General features: G+C 35.8%; 2 protein-coding genes across 2 annotated transcripts; one reads left to right on the top strand and one right to left on the bottom strand.

Moving 5' to 3' along the window:
* Window positions 1–265: 265 nt before the first annotated feature.
* On the bottom strand, window positions 266–3,474 carry LOC306860163 (draxin-like; the record flags this gene model as incomplete). Its single annotated transcript, XM_079401719.1, has 6 exons — window positions 266–378; window positions 463–552; window positions 1,846–1,938; window positions 2,280–2,394; window positions 2,738–2,919; window positions 3,009–3,474. 6 exons carry the CDS (start codon window positions 3,472–3,474, stop codon window positions 266–268), a joined length of 1,059 nt encoding a protein of 352 aa, XP_079257845.1.
* A 7,422-nt stretch (window positions 3,475–10,896) lies between these two features.
* Window positions 10,897–11,481, top strand: LOC306860678 (transcription factor HES-5-like; the record flags this gene model as incomplete). Its single annotated transcript, XM_079402491.1, has 2 exons — window positions 10,897–10,956; window positions 11,068–11,481. 2 exons carry the CDS (start codon window positions 10,897–10,899, stop codon window positions 11,479–11,481), a joined length of 474 nt encoding a protein of 157 aa, XP_079258617.1.
* Between the last annotated feature and the right edge of the window lie 2,269 nt (window positions 11,482–13,750).

The following is a 13,750-nucleotide window of genomic DNA, read 5'->3' as shown; positions in this document are numbered from 1 at the left end:
CACATATACACACAGTAGCTAAATTTTCATTCATTTGAATCAAGTGGCCTTGCAAGTATGCATAATAATGTTCTCCTGCAAATATCATAATCAGTCTTATGCATTCCCAAAATATTGCTGTTTTACAAATTTCAGAAACAATTATATCTAAGAAAGCGATCATAGGATATACATGAACAAGGATGAATATAAAACATTCCAACACAGTAGAAAATATAATCACATGCGTTTGGAAAGGAAAACATGACAAATTCTCCTGCCTCGTTTAAACCATAATGAACATGCCACGGTTTAAGCTTATACCCTCAGGATCAACACATTGTCCCTTTTTGCGTGTGATGCGGTAATGCCTGTGTAATTTAGCATAGCACCGAAGCCCTATAAAAACAGGGAAGGAACATTTTAAATATGGTTTCGGGTTTGTCAGCATGAGTAACAATCAGTCCAAAAATATTTGCTCACCTTCCTCACACATGCAGCTATCATAGCACTTGTTGTTGAAGCCATGGTTGTGAAGCTCACATACACGTGTTCTGAGGTTGCAGCAAGACCCTGAGAAAGTTCATGAAAAAGAGGTAAAAATGGTGTCATCATTTATTTGACTTAAAGAGTTACTCTACCCCAAAATGAAAATTTTGCCACTAATCACTTACCCCAATGTCATCCCAAAAAACCTGTAAAATCTTAGTTCGTCTTCAGAAAACAAATTAAGATACTTTTGATGCATTCTGACAGCTCTCTGACCCTCCCATAGACAGAAATGTAATTAAGACGATCAACGTCCAGAAGCGTAGCAAGGAGATCGGTACAATAATCCATGTGCTATCAGGGGTTCAACCGTAATTTTACGAAACTACGAGAAAACTTTTTGTATGCACAGAAATAAAAAATAACTACTTTATTCAACAATTCACCTCCTCCGCATCACCCTAGCGCTAGTATCCACTGAACGCAAACAGCATATGCTGTTCTGTGTCAGCTACGCCACGTGTATACATTGTTTTCGTTCAGATCAAAGTGTAAACGACAAAACAGCGTATCCGCGTGGCGCAACTGAGACAGCTTATACTCTCCACTGAATAGTGAATAAAGTTGTTATTTTTGTTTTCTTTGCGTCTCCTTGCTACGTTTTTGGATCGTTGATCGTGTTAATTACATTGCTGTCTATGGGAGGGTCAGAGAGCTGTCAGAATGCATCAAAAATATCTTAATATCTTTTTACAGGTTTGGAACGACATGGGGGTAAGTAATTAATGACAAAATTTTCATTTTGGGGTGGAGTAACCCTTTAATCAAATTACATTGAATTATACTACTTTTCAAAATATTTGGATTCGGTAATATTTGTAATGTTTTTGAAAGAAGTCTCTTACACTCACCAAGGCTGAATTTATTTGATCAAAAATACAGTAAAGACTGTAATATTGTGAAATATTATTTAAAAAATGTATTTGAATATATTTTAAAGGGTAATATATTCCTGTGGACAAGGCTGAATTTTCAGCATCATTACTCCAGTCTTCAGTGTCACGTGATCCTTCAGAAATCATTCTAATTTGATGAACTGGGGCTCAAGAAACATTATTTGATTAATATGAAACCGCTATCATACAGATATATTAAAGGGAATAGCATTTATTTGAAATAGAAATCTTTTGTATAATTATAAATGTCTTTACTGTCACTTTTGATCAGTTTAATACGTTCTTGCTGAATAAAAGTATTATTAAAAAATATTCTGAGTGGTAATATATAACATTATAATTACTCAAATTACAAAGATAACAGATACAATATACCGTAGTGTAAGGGACTGATTGTATTAATGCATGTGGGAAAAGTCACCTGGCAGACAATCTAGGTGATGTTTGCAGCTCTTATCTGATGTAAGTGTCACAAGTTCAGTGCTGGGGCTTTTTGTGGCCTGTTTGTCAAAACCTGGATAGAAATAGAGCAATTGTGTTTTGAGTGTAGTAATGCACCAACACCTCACAACAGACACCAGAAGTTACAACATCTTAATAACAATTACTCCATTTCATTTTTGCATATTAGGGCATTTGACACTTGGCGTTTCCCATGCAGGGATGTGGAAAAATTTGCCTAATAGTCCTAAATGGTTAATTTCTGTGGTCCCAAATGTAAAGCATTATTCTGATGAACGATGTATGCAAAACATGCACAAATTATCTCAAGTCACCACTTCAAAACAAGAACACTTAAAAACTGAAACTCCCAACATTAAAAGCAGAAACAATAGGTCTGAAATATTGATCTACCTCGCTTCTTAGAAAATTGCTTTTTGTGTGGAGGCCTCATATCTTCATAATCAGTCCAGTCAAAGAATGCCATGTCAAAAGTGGGCATCACATCTCCACCTGAATAACTTCTGACCTGAGGTACAAAACAACATATTCAGTATTCATGTCACTATATGAAGTGTTGAAATTACACTTTTTCATGTGAACATAAATCACTTCAATTGCTAATCCTTTGAGGTTCAATGAAACAAATTATGGTGGTATGTGTTATACCTTTTGAGACAATAAACAAGAAATTGTTTCATGTGTGGATTTAATTGATGGCATGAACCTATTATCCCTAATAATGTAGGTCACTGGGATTCAATTTTATTATGCCTGTTTCTAGACACTGATAGATGAGAAGCTGAGATATTTTTTAATCAGTTTTTTTAATCAGTGTGATTGAAAAGACTGAACCGCTAGATGATGGTTACCTGTGGTTTTCTGGAGGGGGTTGGCTTTGTGGCGGGCTCCCCACCGACTGCTTCAGTTACAGGCAATATGAAGGAGCCAATGGTGGCTGCAGGGAACACTGGCTCTGTGGGACTCCCAAAGGAGTTTTTATTGAGCCTTTGATCAAAAGAAACCCTCCGTTTCTTCCCTAATGCCAAAGACTCTATGCAAAGAAAATGCCAAGATAATTAAGAAATGGTAGGACAGTTATAAAGGAGTTTTACTTTGGAAAGTTTAAGGATTTCTTTTTACCTTCATCATGAGTCCTAACGATGTGCCCTCCAAATATATTGCGACCAGTGGGACGTCTTATTGCCTTCTCTGGAGTCTTAGCACCAGGAGAAATATTCACCTGCTCTGGAATTAAAGAATCAAACCCCATGGAGGTTCTCTTTTTCGGAGTGATTATCCGTCTTTTATCTGGCTCCATCTCTAAGCGGACAGGACTGAGGCCCTCCAGGTCTGGCCCTTCATCTTGGGTGTGGAACACAGTAATGTGGGGCCTCTCTCTGAGCTGACCTGCTGTCATCTTCTCCTTGTGACCTCTGTGCTTCCTGTAGTGACTGTGTTGATGTATGGATGCCTCTGGCCTGGGCGGGATAATGGCATTGTCTCTGAATATTTCCATGTCTGAATTGTGGCCCGTTTCGGTGCTCAGTGTCATGGTCACCAAGTCAAGGAGGAGAAACAAGCCGAAATACCAACATAAAGCCACCATTCTTGGAGTAGAAAAGATTAAACAAATAATACAGCATTAAACAATAATGAATCAGTATATACTGCCATTCAAAACTTTTGGGTAAGTGTTTTTCTTTCTTTTATTTAACAAGGATGCATTATTAGACCAATCAAAAGTTATAGTAAAGACATTTGTAATGTTATTTATTTATGTTCTTTTGAACTTTCTATTCATCAAAGAATCCTGAAAAAAAGAAGCACAAGAGTCAAAACTGATAATAATAAGACATGTTTTTTGAGCACCAAATCAGCATTTTAAAATGATTTCTGAATGCTCATGTAACACTGAAGCCTGGAGTAATGGCTGCTGAGAATTCAGCTTTTGCCATCACAGGAATAAATTATTTTCTATAATATATTTTATATATTTATGTAAAATGTATTAATATAAAAATTAATATGATGATGGCCTGATAAAATGCAGTGAACAAGGAGACTGTAATATAACGCCTGTCTCCAAAAATCTGTTCTTATTTTAAGCAATGTGTCACAGTACAAAAAAACGAAATTAATTAAGATTGAGTTAGTGGCTCTGAGACAGCTAAATGCAGATGGGCAGAAAATTCCCCCTATTCACACATCAGATCTTCAAAAAACCACCTGGTCTCACCACAAGCTTGTAGGATTCAACGTGCATCGAAAAGGAAAAATAATGTCTTGAAATAAACCAAAGCAAAGCAGCTTGACCGACCATTTGATGTTATGTTGCTCTTCTTTTTGTGAACATTTGCAGTGCTTTGGGAGTCGCCCCAGGCTCTACATTGGGTCTTTGATCTTGCCACCACTGGACAGCACAGAATATATGTTGTGCAAAGATTCTTCATAACCAATGGTGTCTGGGGGAGTTTAGAAGCGTTATATTCCCTATCTGACTTATTACAATATAATATTCAAACAGACATGTAAGCGCATTCGCTCTAATTGTAATTTTTCTAAGCATCTTAGAGATGAGGATGAAGAGAACTGATCCAAGCCAAGGGATTTTTATCCTCAGAAAATGGATTATACACACTGAGCAGATGAGTGCGACTAATTAAACAAGCGAATTTAGCTTTCATGTACTTACAGACTAGAGTTAAATCCAACATTTCCCAACTGCTGCTGCATTTACATAGCCTATATGAATGGCAAAACTTGGAGATTTAATCGAGAGCTTATGATTTGGACGCAATAGATCAAGTTTGAGGAAGTTGAAAGATTTGCAGGAAAATGATTCAGTTTAGTTAAACTTTTTCAGATGTTGGTGTAAAATCATCATATGGTAGCACAGATTTATGAGAACATTACAAATGGCAGGAGGCACAAAAACACTGATAAACTTCAGGTAAGTATCGTTTAAATATTTGTTCACATAGGCTAACCCATATTCCATCAAAAGAAAATGCACTCATTTGAAATTTGTTGCAATAACACATTTCTCTTTGAAGCACAGCATAATTACCATAAAATGAAACCGATAATAAGTGTCTCTCTGTTTCCTATGAATTTAATTATTCAAATTCTGCATATGCAGCTGATCGTGTGTTCATATTATCTTTATTAATTTCAGGATCCCATGCTGTGCACGCCAATGTTGCTCAGGAGCCTAAAATATCAAAGCTTCACCCCTTTCTCTCATTAGTCTGTGTAAACAGTGACATGATTCATTCATTGGGGAATCTGGACTTGTTCTTTCTCATGCAGAGACTCCACTTTTCCTACTTACGAGTATCGCAAAACTATTCACTTTAGAGGCAAATGTAATATGCATATCATATAATACGTTGGCAGTAAATACATTTCAACAATTTCTGAGGTAATACAGTTAACATAATGACATAGTCTACTTAATGCATCAATACTATCCTGAATTAACATCTAGTTTTAATACAGCTGCATTGTTTACCTATGTCTCGTAAAACAGCTCAATAATGACTAAAGAACAATAACAAACATTCAAGAGAAAAGAATAAGGAAAGTGTTCACCTGTTCTCCGGTGCGTGATCCGTTCTCTCTGGTTGCAGTCAGTCCACAATGAGCGCGTGCGTGTGAGAGAGCTGTGGAGGACAGTCTCGAGCTCTCACTGAAGACTTCGAGGCGCAGGCGTCGCCTAACCTAAATACCTGAACAAAAGAAGCGCTCTCATCTCATCAATGGTGTAGGTGTGACAGTTTTTAACGGTTTAGGTTTTTGGAAATGTGTTGGCGAATGTTTAATAGGCCTACTGTATGTTATCATTCAGAATTGAGTAACATAGTTTCATAGCCTATATGTTTAAAGCATAGTCTTCAATTAGGCTAGGCTATAGCTACAGACATTTATTTGATTTAAATTTATATTTATATCATATCGTTATTATTTTTAACCCACTTGTTGATTAGTATAAAACTTCTGCTAAGAGACAATCAACAATAGCAAAAGCGAACATATTAAAATAAATGTATAGTCTTTTAGACCGTGATTCAGTCAGTCTATTAATCCTATTTTCCTTCCAGCCCTTTGTATCTCATTTACTGGTTAATTCTGTTAATTATGTTTACAATCCATGTATTAAAATGAACAGCCTACTGTGCATCTTCAGGGCCATTTATATCAGTTAATTTAAGTCGCTAGATGGCGCTATTTTACGTTTCATTCATTCATTCAATTTGAAAAGACTAATTAAAATCAGGCATTATAAAGCAGTGTAGGCCTAATAATTAATTGTAATTAGCAGGACCTATATTATATAGCAGTTAATTATAGTAGCGCGGAAAGTAATATGGACAGTCCTGCGTCTAACATCTAAATTATAGCGTACTGATCTGTGAAATTTAAAAATGCATTGTCTTGGCCACGAACATGTTTTATTTTATGTACAGGTTAATAATGTGAGACCGTACAACAGTGACAAATAACAAATAATGACACTGTGCAGCCATGTATTTCTGAACTACATTACTACTGTTCTGTCCGCTGCATTCTTGTAAGTGTGATTAAACTGGGATGGGTTCATTCCCAGTACATCTCCCAGGGGTTTGATCATATAAAGAAACCAGGCCAGAAGCCCAGAGAGTGATTGGTGGATGACAGTAGTAATGTGGAGCTGGAGGTTTTGGGGTCCAGTGGAACAGCAGCTGAATTAGTTGCTCACATCTCCAGGGGAGCGCACGTGCGCTGCCCCTCAGCAGGAGGCAATAAATCAATCGCCCCCCTCCTGCTCCTGTTTTTTAATGTAAGTGCATCACACACCGCTGAGATGTACCAAGTTAGGCTCGACACACTCTGGAACACAGTGATCTGTTGAGCATTTAGGTTAGAATGACATTTATTTCAAGGCAAACACTGTCATATAGCCTATGTGGGAAGTTTCCTTAAATATATTAAATGTCGTTGCTGTCTATAACAATGACGTCTTTGGTTAAGTAACATTTAATATAACACACAGATCCCCAAATGAATGTCATTGTAGTAACTCTTGGGGGCCGCAAGGTGTCAGTACAGAACAGCTTGCGGACTACTATTTTGGGTTTCTGAAGATTTAATAAACGTAAATTTAAGACTTAAAAAAAAAAAAAGACAGAAATCTTAAGGAATAAATTTAAAGGAGCACAATACGCCAGTATAACATGACACATTTATATTCTCTAAATGTAAATGGAGCATACAATGTGTATTAGCAACATATCCAAGTTTGAAAATAGCCTACAACTTCCAGTGGATCTATATAATTTTTTTAATTCATTTTACACACACACAAATGTTTAAGACTTAAACATCTCAGCTCCCGACCACTAGAACATGGAAGTAACTTTTACTGTAACATTTGATCACACCGTGTGTTCTTTTGTCTTGTTTTCTTGTGCAAATGTCTAAAGATTCTTAAATCAAGATACTTTTATTAGAGAAGCTAAATGACATGAGATAAGATGTCTTGTTTTCTGTGAAATGAATTTAAAAGAGAGAGAGAGAGAGAGAGGGAGGGGGAGGGAGGGAGTGAGTTTTAAGATCAAAACAAGAACAAATATCTGCCAATGGGTTTAGAAAAATCTTAATTAAAATGTAAGATTTAATTGACAGATATCAATTTGAAAAACCCATTGACAGATATTTGTTCTTGTTTTAAGCATAAACTCATTTAATTTAGTTTTTCACTTTGCATATCAAGTAAATGTATATTTTGATTTAAAAAATTGATTTAGTTATTTGTATAGCAAAACACAAAAATACTAAGGAAGATATGAATTTTTAGCATTTTATGAATTCAATACCTTCTTATGGCGTTCATTAATTTGCACTTTAGTTTTGCCACTTTGTTACTGAATTCACACAGCATGACTTGACAATAACTAAACGTGAATAATATACTATTTAGTAAAGCTGAAATGGATGCAAATAATACACATGAAATGGATTTTTATATAAAAAAAGATTTTTATTTTCAGTCAAACATGAAATTTGAATATTCTGAAGTAATCAAGACTAACATAATCTCTTGCATAAACAGCATTCAAGACATTCCTTTTTATTAAGAAATATAGTTTTAATTTTAAGTTTATAATTCAACGTATGCTTAATGTTGAATTCTGAATATGTTTTTTCTTTGTTTATTGCATCACAGCAATTACCTACAATTGTTGATATTACAACAAATCCCAACATAAGATCCATTTCTGGACCAATAAAAAAATCCCCTCAGGGCAGCATTAATTTCCTTTCATTTTTCCATTTAGTCTTTACAAAAGACTTTTCTTCATTAATATGCTGCTGGAAAAAAAGATAGGAGAATAACGCCTCCATTTCAAGTACACAGGGTGAGTTCAGTTCATCACTTCATTCAGCATTTCCTTCTCTTCCATGGCACTGCTTCTTGTCACTGAAAACACAGAGGAGCCACGTCTTCTGCTGAGTCTGGGAATAAGCGAAGTGTCTCCCTGGAATACTTGGAGTATCCGTTGTGGAAGAGCAAGGTCTTCTTTGGGGTGAAGAAAGAGACTGTTTTCATCCAAAGGTCAGTGGGAGAGACACCATTGTGCAGCCGCTGCTCCAGATCACCCATAATCTGCTCCACACCATCTGAGCATTTCCTCTCCAGACTCATCATTTTACACCTAAGAGACAAGAAAACATTTACATGAGTTACATTCAATTCAGAAGATTGAAGATAACTGTAACAATAACTTCATTGCATGTGTTAACTTACGTTTTCTGCAGATCTCTCATGGTGAAGGACTGGGTTGTTCCTCAGTGTTTGCCGTGTCGAGAAGTGAAATGCATTGGGTTTTCTCTTCCCCTTGGGTTGAATTTATATGCAGCCTGGCTGAATTGAATGAAATGTAAGTTCTCACACTTTTTAACCAATCAGGAAACTGCAGAATGACAATAGTGCAAGAGAGGATTGTTTAAATAATTAATGCCAAGGCCCTAAAAACCAAATGAGCAGGTGGGTTTTATTTTGTCTGTCAGTCAAGGACTGAGACATTGCTAAAAGAGCAGCAGTGAGCATGTGAATTAGCATTGACCTCATTCATGCTGTCAGCCAATAATATGTGTGGGAATGTGCACTTAAACATCTGCCCAGAAATACTACAAGAAAGCAAAACTCAGCCTACGAGTTGATAGCAAATAGATTAAATGCTTAGACAGTTAACAACAAATATTTAATTAATTAATTAATTTAGTCAGTTATATTAATTTGTTCATTCATTTATTTTATATACAATGATGGTTTATTTTGTTCATAGGTCTAAAACAAGTGAAACTCAACATAAAAGTTGATAGCAATATATATATATATATATATATATATATATATATATATATATATATATTATTCCTATTTTATTTGTTAATTATTTATTATACAGTAGACATCATTTGAAGTGGATCAAAAAAGTTAATCGAAGTTGTCCTAAGACAAGAACGCATTTTAGTTTTAGGTTTTAGGACAACTTTGATGAAAGGTTTTGATCCACTTCAAATGTTGACTACTGTACATACTTATATTACTATTTATTAAATATACACTGGTGGATTATTTTGCTCATAGCTCTAAAACAAGCAAAACTCAACATAAAATTTGATGATAAAGATGATAATGTTTATACATTCAACATCAATGCATTTTAATTTATTTATAATTATTTATAATTGTTTAATATACATATTTATTATATAAATATTTATTAAGTATCCAATGATGGGTTATTCTGCTCATATACAAAAGTTGATAAAAAACCTGATGCATATAATAATTTTATTCACACTTGCAAATTTTAGTTTTAACATTTTAAGAAATGCATGAAACCATGATAAAATGTTGTCATTGAATATAAGATTAACTGCTGCATTATGACCTAATTCTGTAAAAAAAAAAAGAACGAGCAGATGATGCTATCTGATATAGCCTGTGTTGTACACTCTAGGGCTGGGACGCTGTTGTTTAAGGGTGGTAATTGAATAATGCCTCCAGATGGCAAGCCTGGCTGCATGGGAGGTGCTGTGAGAACAGTGAGCGCTGGGAAGTGGGAGGCAGGGCCACTCTGACATTGTGTAATGGGCCACGCTTCTTTTATCAGTGGGATCAGTGTCAGTGAGTAAGTGTGGGAAGCTGTGCCGCACAAGCGCTCACGGGTTCTCACTGAGTGGAGCGTGTGACCGAGAGTCGCCAGCAAACAGCAGGCAAGACAGCTGGAAGTGTCTTAAGTATGTGTGGGGAGAGTGTGCCAAGACAGAAGTGTGCTGCCCAGACCTCATAAAGCTGAGAGGAAAAGAGCCTGTACACACTTCAGACATTGTAATTTAGTTTGCCATGGCATAAGCTAGAAAAACACTAAATAAAAAATAAATTAAAAATAAATAAATAATATTTATATATTTGTTATATTCATTGTTATATTTATTTGTTGCTTTTATGTGAAACATGTCATAATTATACCTAGAATGATAACTAAATGACTAACTAAATAAATAAATAAACAAAAATATGTATGTATATATGTGGCACAATTCTTTGAATAATTTGCAAAACATACTGTATATACTTTGAGGCTCATGTCTAACTCCCAAGAGACAACGGGACATTTTTGTGCCTTGTGTGAAGAACACAATAAACTGTGCTTTAAAGACTGAAGTCACTTAGATCACTTTACGAGGTCACAAATTTCCCACATTCACAGGCCACTAGCTGAATCAGTCTTCATCCCTTAAACGCCCCTCCACCTGCTCCCCAGAGATGTGCTCATTGTGTCAGAGCAATAAGGGCTTCAGCAGCCATGTGGCGGCCCAAACGCTCCCATTGGCTGCAGACTGTGAGAACCTCCAGCAAACTCCAGACTCACACATTCATATGGAGATTTGGGAGTATAAATAGATGGAGAGGAGAGAGAGCTGAGCACAGATCACATCTGATCCTAACGGAGAACTGAACACAAGACACACAGCCATGGCACCTACAATCACTGGATCAATCATCAGCAGAGAACAACTTCCACTCACAAACAAGGTATATATTCAACATCTCATATCTCACTCCACAGAATCCTATTCTTCTGAGATATAAATGGCATAAATGATGGATGAGTGTTTCTAAATCCATGTCCTAATGTTTCCTCAGCTGAGAAAGCCAATAGTGGAGAAGATCCGCAGAGAACGAATCAATAGCAGCATCGAGAAGCTCAAGACTCTTCTGGGTCAAGAGTTCCTAAAGCAACAGCCCGACTCCAGACAGGAGAAAGCTGATATCCTGGAGATGACGCTGGATTTCTTGACACACCAGCAGCGCTCCCAGAATCCCTCGGCCTGCAGCTCTACTGCAGCTCGTGACGGACGCTCCAGATGTGTGCAGGAGGCCGTCAACTTCCTGTCTCAGTGTCCAGTGCAGACGGAGTCCCACAGAAGACTGCTGAAGCACTTCCTGCACAAGCAGCCCTACACAGAGAACAACACACGAGTGCTGCCTCAGATCAGTTCACCAGCCGCACAGAGCAGCAGCAAAGAGCAAACTCTGGTGCTCTGGAGACCCTGGTAGAGCCACCAGCACCCGTATGATTTATCAGACAGAATTCATAATGCCAGTCTGAGATTGGCATGGACTGAAATTCTAACGTAGGAATTGATTTCCGCCTCTGCTGCTTATGCAGGACCTTTAATCTGCTTTCAGAGAAAGTTTGTGTTTCATTGAAACTATATGACCAGTGATATTTGATCAGAATGTACAGAATCATTTGCTGTGTGAAATGATTACTACATTCGTAAAAATTAAGATTTAAACAAACGTCAAAAGTCTTATTCAGACGTTTGAGCTGTTGTAGCTCTTTCACCCATAATGGGTTTATTCTCTCTGCATCTAAAGGATGATGACACTGCTTTCATTTACTGAAAGCTTTTTGTTATATTTCTGTTGTTTGAAACAGATCTAATGCTTCTCTTATTATATGAGAAATATTTTTTTAATTTGGAGGAAAGATTTGATTGTGTGTTGAAAGCACAAATGATTGTTTTTAATGTTTGCATGTGTTTACATGAATGAGATGTTTCCCCTGTAAAGGGCAGTTGTTTATCGTCACTGTTAGTGATTTCAGTTTTATTCTTTGTATTCAAAGTCAAGTTCTTACCTTCTTTGAAGGTGTGTTTTGCATTTGTATTGCTTTATATTGAAGTGCAACATGAAAATAAATTTTAAAATATAATCTGTACGATTTCGTTCTTCATCTGTCAAGTCAAATGAAGTCACAGCTACACTCAGGGTACGAAAGCTGTCAGTGAGGCGCTACCATTTAGGTTATAATATGTACATTTAAGGTACTATGTGCATTTACTAATATGCACCCTTTATGAGCAAATAAGCTACAAAGATGTACCCTTTGTAAGGGTAACACACCAGTGACAGCTTTTGTACCTCTTTTTTTTCTGAGAATGCTTATAATTAGTTTGATTATGATAGTATGGTTTGCCCTGTAGTCTTGTTGACTGTCTCTTGTTTACATCGTGAAACCATGCTGTGATAATGGAATGAGGGATTGTGCTGCTGTTGTCTCAAGAAATTATATATATATCTTTATTTATAATACGCTAATACATGTTTGTTTTTGTTTTTAACTGAAAATTCAGCTTTCTCATCAAAGGAATATATTTGAAAATATATTGAAATAGAAAAAATGTAATAATATTTCACAATACTACTGCTTTTACTGGATTTTTGATCAAATAATAGCAGCTTTGGTAAACATAAGACAGACCGCAAACTATTGAATGGTAGTGTAAACATTAAGGTATACACCTATGAGGCAAATAGTAGGAATTACAAAGTATTTCTCATTAGTCATGACTCTAAAATTTACATAGGATAACCATAATTTAAAATAGCAGTCTCAGTGAACTTTATCTAGTTCAATATTTTTCTATGTTGTGTATAACAATGACTTAAACTATTAAAAGAGTAATCTCCAAATACACTAAATATGTCTTTCAGTAATTAAGATGAATGCTAATGATTCAGTAGAATCTGTCCCGTGGGTCTCTGTTGAAGTTCTTAATGAAACACACTATTGTTGAGTTCTCTGAATGGGCAGAGTGTGGGAAAACTCCAGGGAATGGAGTCTCAGTACAGCTTTACCCCATCAGTCAGGCTTCAAACAGAGACAGTCCTCTATTGTCTCCTTATCAGTGTAGGTTAATATGTAGTGGGTTATTAATTACACAAAATCAAAGTTTTGTGTAACACAGACTATGTTCTTTATTTTGCGATCTCTGTATTTTAACATGAATATTCATTCACTGTGAGAACTATATGAGTTGCACCTGCATGGAAAAAATGTGCAGGAATTTATTTCTCAAGTAATTACTGTAAATATGCACATTTTTTGAGAGCTAGAAACATATAACAAGTCAGGTTCACCGGTTAGACCTATATGCGATTTTAATATCTTTAAAAAATATATATATATATATAGATATTACAATTTTTTTTTTTTAATCTGATTCTCAACCCAATTCTTGAAATGTTAAACCTGAAGAATACTGTACTTAGAGGGTTAGACATTTTGATGAGACTCTATTAAAAAATATGAAGAATATAAAACATAACACCTTACAAAACCTATGATTGTACAATTTATTTGTCATAAGCAATATGATTGCTGCTCTTCATGTGAACAAATCTGACAATAAACATTTGCCTCGACTTTGAAGGACATTCAAGTGTCTTAAAGTAACAAAGCAGTAACATTAGTAACAATATGTCAATACATATTTTCACAACTATGAAGAACTCATGTTATTATATCTGTAGTTCTTTT

Source organism: Barbus barbus (genome assembly GCF_936440315.1).
Source record: "Barbus barbus genome assembly, chromosome: 41".
In the NCBI taxonomy this organism is placed as follows: domain Eukaryota; kingdom Metazoa; phylum Chordata; class Actinopteri; order Cypriniformes; family Cyprinidae; genus Barbus; species Barbus barbus.
Note: the sequence above shows the minus strand (reverse complement) of the source record. Positions and strands in the feature narration are given on the sequence as shown.